Source organism: Petromyzon marinus, chromosome 4 (assembly GCF_048934315.1).
Source record: "Petromyzon marinus isolate PM22_M1 ecotype Great Lakes invasive population chromosome 4, UKy_Petmar_22M1.pri1.0, whole genome shotgun sequence".
Taxonomy (NCBI): Eukaryota; Metazoa; Chordata; class Hyperoartia; order Petromyzontiformes; family Petromyzontidae; genus Petromyzon; species Petromyzon marinus.
Genome location: NC_133670.1, coordinates 10504323 through 10521101, shown reverse-complemented (window position 1 = coordinate 10521101; position 16779 = coordinate 10504323). Strand labels below are relative to the sequence as shown.

General features: G+C 38.1%; 1 protein-coding gene across 9 annotated transcripts in view; it reads left to right on the top strand.

Annotated features, from left to right (window-relative positions):
• Positions 1-16779, top strand: part of LOC116938742 (RNA-binding motif, single-stranded-interacting protein 3-like) — a 150133-nt gene that overhangs the window by 118577 nt on the left and 14777 nt on the right. For 6 of the 9 annotated variants that reach the window (XM_076056321.1, XM_032946306.2, XM_032946307.2 and 3 more), the window contains 2 exons: positions 4273-4331; positions 7861-7964. In XM_076056321.1, coding sequence (XP_075912436.1) covers positions 4273-4331; positions 7861-7964 — 163 coding nt within the window. The remainder of the gene's footprint in view (positions 1-4272; positions 4332-7860; positions 7965-16779) is intronic. The other 3 variants (XM_032946300.2, XM_076056309.1, XM_032946296.2) reach the window with 1 other exon arrangement.

Here is a 16779-nt window from a genome sequence, read left to right as displayed (position 1 = left end):
GTTTTTTTTAAAGAGCTGAATTGTAAATTGACAATTTAAAACAATCTGCACGTAATAAAATAAAAGTAAAATTTCATACGTTTTAGTTGAGTTAAAAACCAATAGCTTGCAGAAACAAATTGTCATTACAAATTCAGAGAAATTTCGATTTAAAGCTTTCGTGACTGCAATGATTCATCTTCTTTGGTTCTTTCGGTAAAGTCACGTAAAATGAGAATAAAATAATAAATTGATAAAATAAAATAACATAACACAATAATATTCTCACGACGTTTCGGCCACAACACAAGCGGCCTTCATCAGGTGAAGGGACGAGACTGTCTGGTAGGACAGCGCTGGAGTGAAAGAGCCACGTTCAGATCACGACCTTTAAGCTGTGTGAGAGGAAACAAAGTGCCTTGACAAAGGAATTAGCATATAATTTAGCATTGAAATGGCTGAATGATTAGCTTGTGACTGGTCACAGAAATAGCTATGTTAAAAGTTAAAGCATACACATCCGCAGAGGCACCCCTTGACAAAGGAATTAGCATAGAATTTAGCATTGAAATAGCTGAGTGATTAGCTTGTAACTGCTCACAGAAATAGCTACGTTAAAGTCAGAGCATGCACATTCACCGAGGCACTTAGTACAAATCAAACAGGAGAATTTAGTATTGAAATAACTAGGCGAATTTAGCATTGAAATAACTGAGTGATTAGCTAGTGACTGGTCACAGAAGTGACTATGTTGAGGTCAAGGCCTAGTTTTTTATTGGTTCACTATATAGTACTGTGAATAGCTCAGATGTGTAGGCCTTGACTTCAACATAGTCACTTCTGTGACCAGTCACTAGCTAATCACTCAGTTATTTCAATGCTAAATTCGCCTAGTTATTTCAATACTAAATTATCCTGTTTGATTTGTACTAAGTGCCTCGGTGAATGTGTATGCTCTGACTTTAACGTAGCTATTTCTGTGAGCAGTTACAAGCTAATCACTCAGCTATTTCAATGCTAAATTCTATGCTAATTCCTTTGTCAAGGGGTGCCTCTGCGGATGTGTATGCTTTAACTTAGCTATTTCAATGCTAAATTCTATGCTAATTCCTTTATCAAGGGGTGCCTCTGCGGATGTGTATGCTTTAACTTTTAACATAGCTATTTCTGTGACCAGTCACAAGCTAATCATTCAGCCATTTCAATGCTAAATTATATGGCAATTCCTTTGTCAAGGCGCTTTGTTTCCTCTCACACAGCTTAAAGGTCGTGATCTGAACGTGGCTCTTTCACTCCAGCGCTGTCCTACCAGACAGTCTCGTCCCTTCACCTGATGAAGGCCGCTTGTGTTGTGGCCGAAACGTCGTGAGAATATTATTGTGTTATGCTATTTTATTTTATCAATTTATTATTTTATTCTCATTCTACGTGACTTTACCGAAAGAACCAAAGAAGAAAAATTCAGAGAAGTCACGTGAATGAATGTTGTGAATATATCAATGTGTAGCGAGTTCTTGGGATGACCCGCCAACACTATGCCATGTCATTTGATGAGATACATCAATTGATCTGCTCGCCAACACACAGCCTGTCCCGAGAGGCACATTATCACGGGGTTCAAGTTTCATTTATTAGGTATAGCCCTGTGAGCCATGCGGGTCTTAAGTCGGGTGCAACCGCAACAAACAAAATTTGAACACAGAACATCTTAAAGCGACAACGCGTAATAGAAACATCCTCGAATAAACCAGCAAATATTCCACACAAAAAAAAACTTATTAAAACGCTGTGTGCAAAAATCAATGTGGTGCAAGCCAACAACAACAATCATAAGACAATTTAGATTAACCATACGGGTGAATCGCCAGCGAGCAGAAGGAGCGAGGGGGAAAGGGTGCACGTGTGGAAGGGAAATGGGATTTACGGTGAATGACCCACCAAGCCAACGTTATACAAAACACTGTGCAATCACATTATGCTCACTATTAGAATACTTTAGATTGTTATAAATGGACCCCATTCCAGTGAAACTGTACTTGACATTTTAATCAAAAGGTATTTGGAGCTGTGTAAAAGCTTGCAGAATTCTAGGCTTGTTTAAATTTAAGTTTTGTTCATGGAGGTCTGCAAATTATCCGTAAACAAGATCTACACAGACACACAAGCAAGTAAAGCTACACATTCGCACACTGCAACTAAACACGTTTTTTTTTAATATTCTTGGTTCTTTCGGTAAAGTCACGTTGAAGGGAAACAATAACATAATAAAATATATATAAAACAATAAAATTCACACAAGTAATGTATTTTTAAAGCAGGCAACGTTGACAAATCATTCTCTTGGGCAGCAGCTGGTGATCTGCACACCTACTGTAAGACTGGAGGTCAAACTGTCCCTCATTTGCATCGTGTCCCTTGCGCCCTTCCTCAGTCTGGTCAAGCTGAATGCCAAGTGTTTCTTAGTTCATCCCTGAAACCTGATAGTACCTTGAGCCTCTTGAATGACGGGATTGCCTCTCACGACACGGCCGACGCTAAGCCAGACAAAGGTCTAAAAGGTGGTACAATCAGGTATTTTGTTTGGGGGCACAGAAAGTTGCGGCTTTTTGTGGATGCACATGATGCGCGTGCAAAACTATTCCGCAGTCTCGGCTTTTGCTGAAACGGTGTTGGGATTGGCCCAAGTGCATCTATACTCTTCTACACATTTCAGTATCAACAAAAGGCCATCCGAAAACAATTTACTGGATATTTTAATTTCTACCTCTTGACGTATGAACGCGGAAATAAAACGATTAGGTAAAGGTGTTGCCTTGAAATTGCCCGCTAATGCCCCTGCTGACGGAAAGGCCTACACTAGAGAGAGCTGTAGAGGAGCCTCGCTAGAGAGTATTTGGCCTACTCTTCCATGCTGGCCAGATGTCGTGGAAGAGGTGGGAGTTCCCAAACTTTACCCCGCCACATGTGACCTGCCAGTCGACTAGCTCCCCCATAAACTATATTGCACATTACCGTATGCCAATCCTGGAAAATAAAGCTCTTGCGTTTGTATATACAGTCCGTTAAATGTCTGAATCAGCACATTTTCATCTCTCAAATGCAAAAATCTATGCAAATATCTAAATAAAAAGGAAATGTAATCGTTGATATGATTAATACATTCATTAGACAATCGACACATTTGAACAAAAACTCAAGAGCGCAGTTTTAATGTCACATTGAAACAATGTTTAATATTTTATTATTCTACCTGATCTACCACATGTTTTATCTGGCTTCAACATTGTAAGAAACTGTTAATATATATGTTCAACTAGAAGACTGGGCAGATTAAATAATGAAGCGTCCTATGTTTTTTTAGTTTAATACTTAAACAAAGCATACCTATTTTACTACTTTGGATTTGGTATTGGTAATAAGAGCACGTGATGCATTTTTTTATGATATGGGTTTGCTTTACGTGGGTCATCGTGACCATTTAAAGTGCTCAGCAGATTTGTCCAGTCCAATCCATTCTTGGCTTCATTCGTACAACTATTTATGGAATCTCTGTGATGACTTGACTCGGAATGATAAATGCATATTTCATCAATACAAGAATAGCTGTTCATACAGTTAGCGGAGGCAGCACTGTGTGTCATTAAGATAAAAATGTACGTTGATGTGTCACTTTTTGAAATGCAAAATTAAACCTTTCAAAATAGTCAAAAAAATATTCTTGGTTCTTTTGGTAAAGTCACGTAGATATAAAATAAAAAGAATAAAAAATAAAAGCAAAAAACCGCACCACGTTCCACGTTTAAAAAGGATTGTAAAATTACAAATTACACAATGGCGAATAGATTTTATTATACTTTTGTGGCTTTTTTCAGCTTGGAATTCAAAATTTGCATTTCTGATTCTACATTTTAAAATTGACATTTGCTTTATGCATGCATATTTAATTTACGTTTGATTTGCATGCCATATAACATGAATATCTCCTAAATGACAAACCATAACTTGGACCGGGTAGATTTGCCATTAATGTTAGATGCAGTTTTAATTTGTCTTGTTTGTAATTTTTCAATCCTTTTTAAACGTGGAACAAGCCAGCCCTTGCAAGAATGACTATTGTGAGAAAACAGGACATTTGTGTCTGGAAAGCTTTTACATGAACTTTCTGTTGCAGGCAAGGGTAGCAATAACCCAGTTTCCATGTCGGTCCAAATGGGTTTCGACTCTTGTGTGTATTAGTACTGTAATGTGTTTTAATACAATACTACATTGCATTAACCACATTTATGTTCTCAGATATGGAAAAATTGTATCCACTAAGGCCATCCTGGATAAAACAACCAATCAGTGCAAAGGTGAGTTTTCACACGTCTATGAAAGTAAACCATTTCAATTTACTTGATTATTTTAATGTGCCCTTTAAATCAAGGCACAATTACAAATTTAATATTACATTGCAGATGACATTTACTTGGATAGCATGCATTTAAAAATACATTACAACCATTTTGAAAATGGATACAGTTGAAGCTGCTTGTAAGAACATAGCCAACATTTCAAGCAGTGGCCCTTTTCCATAGGACATACAATCTTGTTTTGTTATGTGTGCACCACTGCCAATGCAATATCACCAAATCAGCTGTTATAAGAACATTTATCACTTGCATTCCACTGATGGGGGTGGGGGGTGTGCAGAGGGCAACTTCTGTTACAAGCACACTACTAAAGGTTTAAGCATGCATAGACTTGCTCTCAAGATGTGTGCTTACTTCTAGTTTCTGCTTATTCAATAATTCTAAACCAGTGTGATGCAAACACAGGTCGATCTGGAAATAATCTTAACGTTTATACCTTTTTGTTTTGGACATTAATTAATATTGTATTAATGATATGTAATAAAACAAATTTAGGTAAACTACCCCTGATTAAACTACCCTAAGATCTACATGCCTCCTAAAAAAAAAACAGACCTTATATCTGTGGTTTTTTTTTATATTTTGGTAATAGTAATTATTTTGTATAACTGGCATTTAGAGATAAGTTAATGCGTTTTGTCACCACTGGTGGGGGGCTGGGTGGTCCAGGGAAATGTTTGCATCGGCTGAGTGTTCCTCGGGCCAAAAAAGTTTGAGAAACACTGCTCTAAACTCAATACCACATATGAATAGCCACCTATCTGTTACGTGGTTATGCGAATACCCCTTATTGTACTTGTGACAGTATGGTTCCCCAATATATCAGCATAAACATGGGTTATCTGTGCATGGTACCCCTTATAAGTGTCTTTCACCATTATCACGATCGTTCCTCTCTGTTCTACAATAGGCTTCTGCTACTGGTGTGGCTGTGTGCAATGGCACATTGATCGTGCGAGCAAGGCTTGGCTCTGCCATGACATGCACTGATAGTAGGGTTCTCACAAAAGCCATATCTTAGCTGTCACAATCTTTTGTTTCTGAGGATATCCTTTATTTCCCTCACTCCCTGATACACCACTATCTTTGACACAGAATTTCAGTCGTACTTTTATTTGTGCATGTTCCTACCAGCATGTGTCAAAAAAGTTGGCAGATCATCTGTTGTACATATTGAATCATTTTACCTCTTCTCACAGGCCTTGATAACAATGATTATTTTTAAAGACGTTTAACAATTAAGAATCGATATCCCTGTTCGGTTGAGTCAGGCCTCACTAATGTAAATTAATAAAGCCCTCGACGTGCCAGCAACCCTCACTGCTGTACACCCATCCTGCCTGTTCCATTCCTTCTCCTGCTGTCTCTGCTATCTCTCCGCTTGTGATGTGGCAGGTCTATTATCCACGGGTATGTTAATATCTGTATTTTATGTATGAATGCCTGGAATTTTCAGATCATATTTAAAATTACACTGCATGGATTTTATTTGATAATTATAAATTGCCACCAAAACACAAATATCAAGATGGTATCTCTATACCTTTTTGGGATCTAATGTGCTGTATAGATACACCTTCACCTCTGGCTTCAGACCACTGGTTAGGGAGCCCAAGCACAAACGCTTCCTTGGTTCAAAATCATTTATTTACGTGGCTAACGTGGTTTAAGACCAGTCACTTGTGATTGCACAAAACTGGCTGAAAAGTGGTGGTTGTACTACTGATGGCCTTCAAAACTAACATGCAATGGGTGGTAGGTGCAAGTGGAACACTGTTAGTCACTTATTTTTGATCCGACAATTAAGTCTTTGGCAGACTGATGGTACTGGAGCTGCCTGTGAAATGGCACAATTGATTGGTGTAGGCCCAAGAGTGCAGTATGTGAATTGAAAGACATTTTTGTTCAATGTACTTTCACATTTCTGTCGCCAGCTTTGAAATGTAAAGAATACAGAGTAGGGGCATAATTGCGTCAACAAATTGAATGACACTAAACAATATTTATGTCATTGGTTCTTTCGGTAAAGTCACGTGGAAGGGAAACAATAAAATAATAAAAATATCAAACAATAAAATAATAAGAATATAAAACAATTGTTTTAAAATAATAAGAATATAAAACAATTGTTTTATATTCTTATTATTTTATTGTTTCCCTTCTACGTGACTTTACCGAAAGAACCAAGAATATGAATCCCTGCAGTCACGAACGCTTTAAATCAATATTTATGTTGCATACATGTTATAACATTGTATCGAGTTATTTTCATCGACTAGTAATGCTGGTAACCGTTAGAAACGGTCTCTATGTGCACAGTTTTATTGACACTTAATTTTAATGTATATATTGTGTCGATACTTAATTGCTGTCATAGTTTACATTGAAATGAAACGGTGTACCTCAAAGCCATCACTATGAAAATTATATGTTCGTAAAATGTTTCAAGTTTTACTTTCACTTTTGTGATAGGAATTAAGGTGAAGCTTAGCAATACCATTCAATCTGTACTTGTCAAGACACATAATTGTAATCAAAACTGATAGGCAGTTGTGCTCATGAAATACTCTACTGCAAGTGACATCAGTTTAGTTTCATGAGTTTAACGTTGATATTCGTAAAATGTTTTGCAACATTAACCAACCTTTGGTCGTGATTTAATGTTTTGTCAACGTTTGGTTTAGCCTGCTCATGTCTACTGATGCATTGCATGGTGTAGTCTTGTTATATTGTACATACAGTGGTACAAACTCAGGACCCAAGTATTTAATGGCCTACATTTATATTCGAGTCATCATAATGTCCACTTAAAATTGTATTTAGGTGGAAATGTTTTATGACATAGTTTGACCTTTGTATGATACACAAAGCTTTATAGCAACTGAAATTGAGAATATACCACTTTGGTGTGCCTTATTACAAACCAACAACTTTCTAATAGTATCTTGTGGAAAACTAGCATTTAATTAGACTTCATTTTTAACTTGCATGACCATAAAGTATAACATGTGTATTTACTCAAGATTTATAGTGTTATTAAGTGAAATAGCACAACAATAACATGTTTTGCTCTCACCCCCATACTCAATGGGGAATACTGTACAGTTGTATTTGCCAAATCCAGTGCTACTCTGCCAGTTACCCAAGAACATTGCACGTGTATATTATTATTATTATTACACACTCCCAGAACCTCGACAGTGGCTGCTAAGTCACTGCCGTCTCCTTTGCTGGTCGAGAATAAGTGAATGCCATAACAGTCACATGCCCCCTCAGCCCTGACCTGTTTCACCTCGTCAGGATGGGTGAATTATTTTCTGAACGCTTACCACAATATCATTTTATTAACTTCTGATGTATTTTATTTCAAGGTCTAGGTCCAGTTTCTAGAGTTCAGTATTATCAATAACACCAAGTCACTTGACTTTATGTAAAGGAGATTTCATGTCCTGCCATTCCTCTTTTCCAGGCTATGGATTTGTGGATTTTGACGGCCCATCTGCAGCACAGAAGGCTGTGACAGCCCTCAAGGCCAGTGGGATCCAGGCGCAGATGGCCAAGGTGAGTGATGCGGTGAGCATTTAAATACTTACTGGATTTTTAACATAGAGATTGCAGGCATCCATACACACTTACCAGGGCCGCGTAAGCATCAGATATGATTTCAATGGCGGTAATCGGTCAAAAGCCTGGCCCACTTTGATTTACCATGCCAGAGGCAGTAAAATGAGGAATTTTGATAGGCATATTATTTGTGAGATGTTTAATTTCATCTATATATGGTGGTGCTAGTGGTGCGTGACATTTATGATTGATAATATTTAGCATTTTGAAAGTTTGAAATATATTGTAATGTCACATGAGTGTGACATTATTTACCATTAGATATTGTGCATCACATATATTTCTTAATTCATTAGGAATATTTTCTTAATGCCACACCCTTTTGTGGTGTGCAAGTTAATATTGCTTGGTCATTAAATCAATATCAGCAGATCCAGTATATATAAATACTTTAAACAAAAATATATTTCATAATGACATCATAAGGATTTACTTCGTAGAATACTTATAAAAAATTAAGTTAATAAATAAAACATAGACGCAATGTGACGTTGTTTTCAAGGGAACAAATGATACCCCTTATTTTCTCGCACCATGAAAGTTACCACGTATAGATATATTGCTGTACTGTATAACGCGTGTTTTTTTTTGTATCATGTGTTATTTTAACTTAGCTAAGTATAATACGATGCTAAGGCGTAATTGAGTTTTGAACTCTGTGCAAAGTGTTGAAATATCATTTTGGACGTCAGTGGGTGAAGCACTCATGCGCTTCTGTGATAATGAGGTTTTCTCTGCTGCGAATCAGGTGGTGTCGCCCTTGTGACTACGCGTGTTTTTTTATTATCGGTTATTAATTGCGAAAGATGGTGTGTCAGTGAAAAATCCGTATCGTAAACTTGAACGGAGACATTGAAATCTAAACGATCATAGCAATTTCACTGAAGCGTTGCTGAATTACATTATGAAAGGGACCATAGAGTATTCAGTCCAAAGTATTAAACTTTGACAAGAGAGCCAAATGCATGCGTGCGACCGCAGTACAGCATTTGTGATGCATGGCGCTGTGCGCATGCACACATCTTTACGCATGATGATAATAACATGTGCATATTAGGAAGGACCGTTGCCCGAAAAGTCGCGTGACATTTGTTTTCGGGGGAGTTAATGAGGAACGCCAGTGTTTTTATTTCTCTGATAATACGTACACCTTTACGCATTTTCAATAAATTTGACTGCTTCTCGCACACATGCTATGAAATGTTTGTAAGACATCGGGGAAAGACCTTAAAATTAAAGGGGCCGATCTCCATCTGCAGTGGTACAAGCACCGAACATCGACCATTTGTTTTTATTTTGTTACAGTTTAACTTGTGATGCAGATAATATTAAGTGGTAACATTTAAAGATGAGACATAAAATCACAGGTATACTCTGATAGTTTTAGAGTCCGCCTGCGTTTCTGATCGTTCAGCACAGGACGAGACAGAAATTGAGCTATTGGGATAAAATATTTACAGTCATTATCAGCCATGATCAGTTCACTGCTGGCTGAAGGTGTTCTCAAAGTGCCGCCATCCTTTGGAGTTCTCCTGAGATGTCAAAATCCACCCAACAGCTATATATATGAGCTGATTTCATCGCTCCAGCATCCTTAAAATGGAAAAAGCATCAAGTTAAAACTGTATGAACTTTCTACTTCTGTAATTACATTAAAGTAAATAAATACGATATACGTTTAACCATATATGCCAAACTAATTGCCTCTATCAGAATCTAAATGTTCAGCAAACTTCCTTGGAAATGTAACCAATCGCCAAATGTATTTTGGTTTTGGCTCTTGAAGAGAGATTTTAAATGGTCACGTCCATTATATTGCGTGCAACATCTTACCAAGTTTGCTTGCATAATTTCAGTTGACTGACGACACCTCAATGGAAAATGTGTTATACAGTATGTACAGCCTTGGTTAAAGTTGCATTGGTTCAGTGTCTCCCAGTCACAGTCGTGGAGAAGTGTAATTAACCAGGCACCTACATTACGCTCCTTCCAGCTCTCCATGCATTGATCTCACTGAGCAGACGGCAAGTCAGGAATGATTAGGTCCTTCATAAATCACCACAATTTACTCTACTTGCAAAATATCAATGCATCAGAAATTCGATTCTGTCTTCTTTAATTTTTAACAAGCCACTGCACTGCTATTTAAGTTTATTAGGTGACATTTATTTTTATTTTCACAAATCGCCGACCGTTTATCCAGATCACGGAGTGATTTGATGGGTAGGGATGTGTGGGATTAAACGGACTTTTCTCTTTTCACGCCTGGGACTGCACGTTCAGTTGTCATCCCTGGGGAGGGGGATACATTTAATCCCTCCCCAGGTGAAATATTTTTAATTGACGAGGCCTTGGTTGTGCTCAGTCAGTAACTGTACTTGAATAGGACACTTCTTGGGAAGAGCAGGTTGCTTGCTGTAGGGTTGGAGCAGGCTGGGAGGTGGTCAAGAGCAGCAGCAACATGGACTGTGTAAAAGAACACGTGAACGTGATAAATATGTTGCACACTGCCATATTTTTCAAACACCACAGTTTTAGGTCACCATTAATGTATTATCAGAATAAAATATCTTCCATATCAATACATGAGCAAAGAGTGAGATCACTTTCTTGGCATTTGCTAGTGTACTGAGGTGTAACTAAATACAGCTGAGGGATGAATGGAACATCACTTCTGTCATACAGAATCAAAAGAAGCCACAAAAGTATTTACATTTTTAAAAAAAATTGTAGTAATGAAATCTTGCCCAGCTTCCCCCTACCTCAATTAATAAAACTGCATTGACAGCAACTTGCGCACAGATCAAGAAACACTTTTCTATTACGAATGTACAAAGCCCGCCAGTGCATTATCAAATCTTATCCTAAGGTATTTATGCAGTTTGTGACTTGCCTGTGATTACTTGTTTCAGTTGCATGCTTCTTGGTATGAGCGAAGCTGGCAGAGTTTTGGTTAGCCTTAAAGTTGGATATGTATTCCCCCTTGTTTCCAAACAAAATCAGAGACTTGTTTTCACAAGTGGTTGATGGATGTTTTGAAAGATATAACCAATGGATCGTCATACAGAATCCATCACATTCGTGTGCAGAAGAATGTTTGCACATTAAAAACCAGTTTTTTTCCATAATACTTCTGAATAACATGCCCCTGTAGTTTGTTGTCATTCTGTGGTTGGTGGAGATTACTTAGGTGACAGTTGTGGATTATGTTCGTGTGTGCATGTGTACGTGTGTGCGTGCAATAATCACATTCCAAAGTCAGTTGTACTGTGGTGTTATTTCTCTTGCATAGCCCTGCAAGAATGTAAACCCCACCCAAACCTGAATGGGTTTTCAACGATAAAATGTGATCACCACCACTGCTTGGAATACCAATGTGGATATTTCAGTGATTTCGTTTATTCTATGTTCCTTAAACTAATAAATGTTTGCTCATGACAGTGTCCTTAGACATTTATACCTAAATACATTGTGCTGTTCTAGATTTGAAGCTTTCGTGACTGCAAGGATCCATACTCTTTGGTTCTATTCGGTAAAGTCACGTAGGTACAAAAATAAATACCTACATTGTGCTGTCTTTATTTTTACACATGTCCACACCTGTTGTCAGTCTCATGCAGCCAAGCCTTGCTCTGATTTTGTTGTTTTTCAAGAAAGTCCTTTGCAACGAATTTTTTGCAGTGTCCTGTTCTGCAACATTCATGATTTCCCAACCCATAATTGGGTCTAGTTCATAAATAATCAAGCCCATAGCAATGTCCTTCAATCAGACCCAAATGTGAAGTTGGAATTCGGCATTGCTTCCATTTACTTGCATGCAACTTCCTGCTCCAACACTGTTATTTAAATATATTTTAGTGCCAGATTCAGCTGGGAGCTATTCATTTGTTTTTTTTATCTGCATATGCACCTAATATTGTATGAACCAACATAAATGGTATCTTTAATGACGGATATTAACACAGCCTAGCTCAGAATACCGTCTTACCGTCTGCTGATTGGAAACTATCCACAATGTACTTCGATGCTTCACTTTCCAATGTATAACACTTAAATGTGTAGCTGTAACAGTGCTGTAATGACCACTTTCGATGCCCGAGAAATGTACCATAACTTGCTGCCTGCTGCAAGAAACCCTTGCATCACAAAGACATCCAGATGTGCTCTCATGTAGAAATGATTACTCACATGGCAGTGCTCTTTATAATCACCCAAATATTATGTATATGCCATTAGATCTGCAATATTTTTCTCCAAAAGTCAAACGCATTTCTCCCTTGAGCCATCAAATGATTTGTACACATTTGGTCAAATCTGATTTGACTCTCATTACGGTCAGCCTATCTGGTGGGTGATACATTTCCAACATAGTTTCCTTTGGGCCATTACATTGTGTCTCGCGCATGTGTGGAATATCAACCTGTTTATCCAGTACAAAAATAAATTGGCTAGGTATTTGCCTTTTATTTACAATTGCATGTGGGTGACCTAAACCCTCTGCTAATTACAGTGCCTAGCCAACATTGTTCCGTAAAACATTATCGTTGAAAATATTTCATCATGATATACTTTAAATGAGTGCTTTGTTGCATTGTGGGATCAGGAGAGATAGCAATGGCTTGGGGAGGCTTTCATCCAGCAGTGTATTAACCATGATTGATGATGATGATGATTATAATGGTAAAATGAATGCCAATATTATAGTCGTATTTCCTTAAGATGCCATTGTGTCCGGATAACTATATAATACCATGTTATTGTTATCGTAACGAACAAAGCACGCCAAAATAGGAGAGTGTTGCACTGTGTCCTTTATTCATGCAGTAAAATGAAATGCAGTGGGCCACACCTTAGCGCGACTGCTGTCCATTTGAAGCCTCCTCTGCCTGGCTGCAGCCGAGCGGTCATTTGTCATTATGTCCAGTTTAATTCATGTCCTAAATCTATTTTCACTGCTTTACCTATTCATGCTAACCAGTCAATTGTGCTCCGAACTCCTAAACAGTTTGTATAAACAAATTACAGCTTGGGGTACGGGGGGTGGTAGTCGTTAGAAACCCTATTTTCAATGGCAGAAACACAAAGCTTTGTGAGGGAGAGGAAACCAACACACTGGGCTTTCAAATGCATGTGGATTAGACGAGGGGCTGTGCAAACATTTGCCTTGCAAGGGACAAAGCCCCGTAGCATATAGGAACAGAGCACTATTGAGGCTCCCAAGGAATGCAGGGAAATGTGATTAGAAGCCTCTCAAGTGTGCCCAGGCGGTCAGTGACCGGACCTCCCCTCCCCAGGTCTCGGTTCCCCGGTCCGCCTCGCCACACCTATACCTTTGGCATTGTTCTTACCTCCGTCCCAGGCTCCTTTTACTGCACTTTTTAAATCTTTAACTGCTGCATTCACGCTCAGATTATCTTTGAAAAGAGTGAACGGCTTAAATGCTTTATTGAGAAGGTCATCGTCACTGTTGTGGTGTAAAGATGACGATCTTGGTTGGGAAAAGTGGTTTGTGGAAGTGCATTTATAACATTCTACTTTTGAGTTTTTGCAGTACTGTATTCATCTTTGAGAAACGTTTAAACTAAAGCATGGCTTTAACATGTGAGTGTCATTATTCAGATAAACGTATTAATACGTTTCATAGGGCTCACAAGTTAGTTTGTAATAAACTGTTCGAGGTAATTGGGGTGCATTCTCTTCTCATAAAACTATTTTCGTCAACGCTTTGATTGCAAAAAAATCATAGCATGTACATCAGAGCTTTTTTTAGAAGGGATCACAATGATCTGGTTAGGCCCATGCTATAACTGGAATCAATGCAGACAAGCAAGCCCATATAGTTTGTTATATGCCAGGCTGTAACATGTGTATTTTAAGAGAGTTTCATGCATAGCACAGTGATCTAGACTACTGAATTGCATAGTTGTAATATCTTCATCCCACTGATTTCAGGTTGAGATTACTTCGAGACTCGCTGGGCAAAGGTAGACATTTTTATTTTTTGTGCAAAGTAGTTTGACTGCCTACGTTAATTATTTATGTTTCAAATGCTGCTTTAAATATTTTTTTTCATGTGATAAAAGCACCAATGCTGGTAACAAATGTAACTATTTTAGTACTGGGCACAATTTGCATAGTGCTGTGATGTCATGCAAAATAAGGAAAAGTGTTCAAGAAAGAAGTTAATTTAAAAAAATGTCCCACTGTATTAACAGCATCATATACTTACCAGACACAACCTATAACACATTGCTTAGCATACAGCAGCATTACATTCCACACATGCACACAATGAAGAATGGTTGATAATATTCTTTGGTTCTTTCGGTAAAATCCACCTAGGAAAATATCTATCCCATGGAGCTCTTATGCAGCGTATTCAGAGAGTTGTTATCAAGGCTTCTGCTATACAGTCTGCCTGCGTTTGAGGCCAGACTCACACAGACTTTATTTCAGCTGGTGAGGCCCATTGAGCTGAAGTGCTCTTTGCAAGGATGGACCAGGGCAATGTGTTTGCGTCCACAGCCAGCGCTTCCTTCTCCTGATGGCTGCGGTTGGGAGCAGGCTGAGCATGGACCCCACAGTGGACAATCCAGCCCTGAAGCCAGTATAGGTTCCAGTGAATAAATACATTGTAGGTGCAAGGTAACATGTCAAATACTCTGCACGTGCTTCCGAGCTATCTCCTCTGCAGGCCTCTGTGCACGTGTTGAAAAAATGCAGCAGACTGACGAATTTTGAATGCATTTACGTGGACCATTGCAGTATTGTGCACATGTGTGTAATATGATATTGAATTTTGATTTAAAGCTTTCGTGACTGCAGGGATTCATATTCTTGGTTCTTTAGGTAAAGTCACGTAGAAGGGAAACAATAAAAATAGTAAAAATAATAAAAAACGCCACTTTTTTCAAATTTTCTTGCTGTGGTTTTCACACCTGATGATGACTGCTTGTGTTGCAGTCGAAACGTCGTGATAATTTTATTGTTTTATATTTTTTTATTGTTTCCCTTCTACGTGACTTTACCGAAAGAACCAAGAATATTATATTGAATGATTAGTGAAATGTTTGCTTGTGTCAGCTGTCATCCACATTTCCCAATTTCGTGTAAAGGAATCTTTGCGAAAAAGTAAGATGTTTGGATGGTGCCTTTAAAACTACCAGATCTTGAGCTTCATCATGTTTTGAATGTTCTTAACAGCTGCATCATAACGGAGGGATAATTATCTGTGTCTGAGCTCTGGCAGAGGACCATCTTTGTTTCATACAAGTCAGATATCTTTGCCTCTAAATATGGGCAGCCTCTGTCCACTTTATCTTCTGTCCCTTCACCCACCCCTTTTTATCACGCTGTCCAGCGGTCAAGAGCAGAGAGGCAATTTAACACACTGACCAATACCTGCCATGCAGTGAAAGAAGGAAATGACCACTGTGACACAAACCGGCACTGGTGTTTCTTCTCATTTAATGCAGACGGCAATGGGGAAACATCAATTGTAATGCAATTGAAATGCTGTGTCGAAAAATATGACGCTAACAATTTCGGAAAGGTGTGGAGAGGATTACAAGATTAAATATACGTTCAAAGAGCTTCGACGTGTCATTGTGTAATTTGACATTTTTATTGTTGAAAAAATCAACAAAATCTCTCTAAACTGATGAAACACTAATGTAGTTAATCATCAAACTTAGGCAATCATGGAAACTATACATTTATGATCCTTGCATCAAAGGAGAGTGCAGTACCTGTTTCTTTACAGTTGAACACAGCTCTCTTCTACTAAAACTAAATGTTAGAAGTACCCAAGGGAATTCTAAATACTTGAAGAAATACTCTGCTATTTGCTTAAATGTCATGCCAATGAAATATAAAACTGATACTGAAAGTAAATATAGTAAATACTTATCATGGAAACCACACCCTGTTACAAATAGGCACAGTACTCCCGTTAGCCATTAGTATACAGTAAATTTTGTTATATTTTTCCTTACAAATTAATATCCCCAGCTGCTTGTTGTTTGTGATAAGCACGATTGATGCTGTTTTATTGCTGGCAAAGTGTTGTCTGTAACATGTTTAAAAAAAATAAAGATGCCAAATAATCATCTGTTATCCTTAGAACCAAAAGGTACCTTTCGGCATGATGACAAAATTATATATTGAGTGTCACTCCTCTGGCCTCTCATCTCTTTGAAGGGAGGTTGCGACTCGCGTGTTAGACTTCAACTGTCATTGCCTACTGCTTCTTTGATATTTGTTTCCTTCATCCTATTTAAATCTGGTGTGCCCCGACAGATCATGCTCCTATGCTAGAGGACACTTTGAGAAAAATCACGCACACCATAACGACTTCTACCACTGTTGATCTCGTATTACTATCGAGCAAGTGGGTTACTTAATGAGTAACAATTTATGCCCCATAACGTACAGGTTATGCTCTACAATTATAGAATCACACGTATTTATAGCATACACATTATGTACTGTATGCATAATGTGTCCACGCAGAAGACAAACATACAAACCTGCAGTATATTAAAATATTACATTATTTCCCACAGAATGAATATGTAACATTTACTATTGAATAAAATTTACTGCGTGTTCTAAGAACATTTTTGGACCCATTTCAAATTAGGCGTGAGGATGGGAGGGACATTTGGTAGAGAATTTAAGGCCTAGATGTAAATATGCCATGAAGGTCCACAGGGACATGGGTTTTATATACCACAAATCTTAAGAAGCTATTATTCTGACCTTT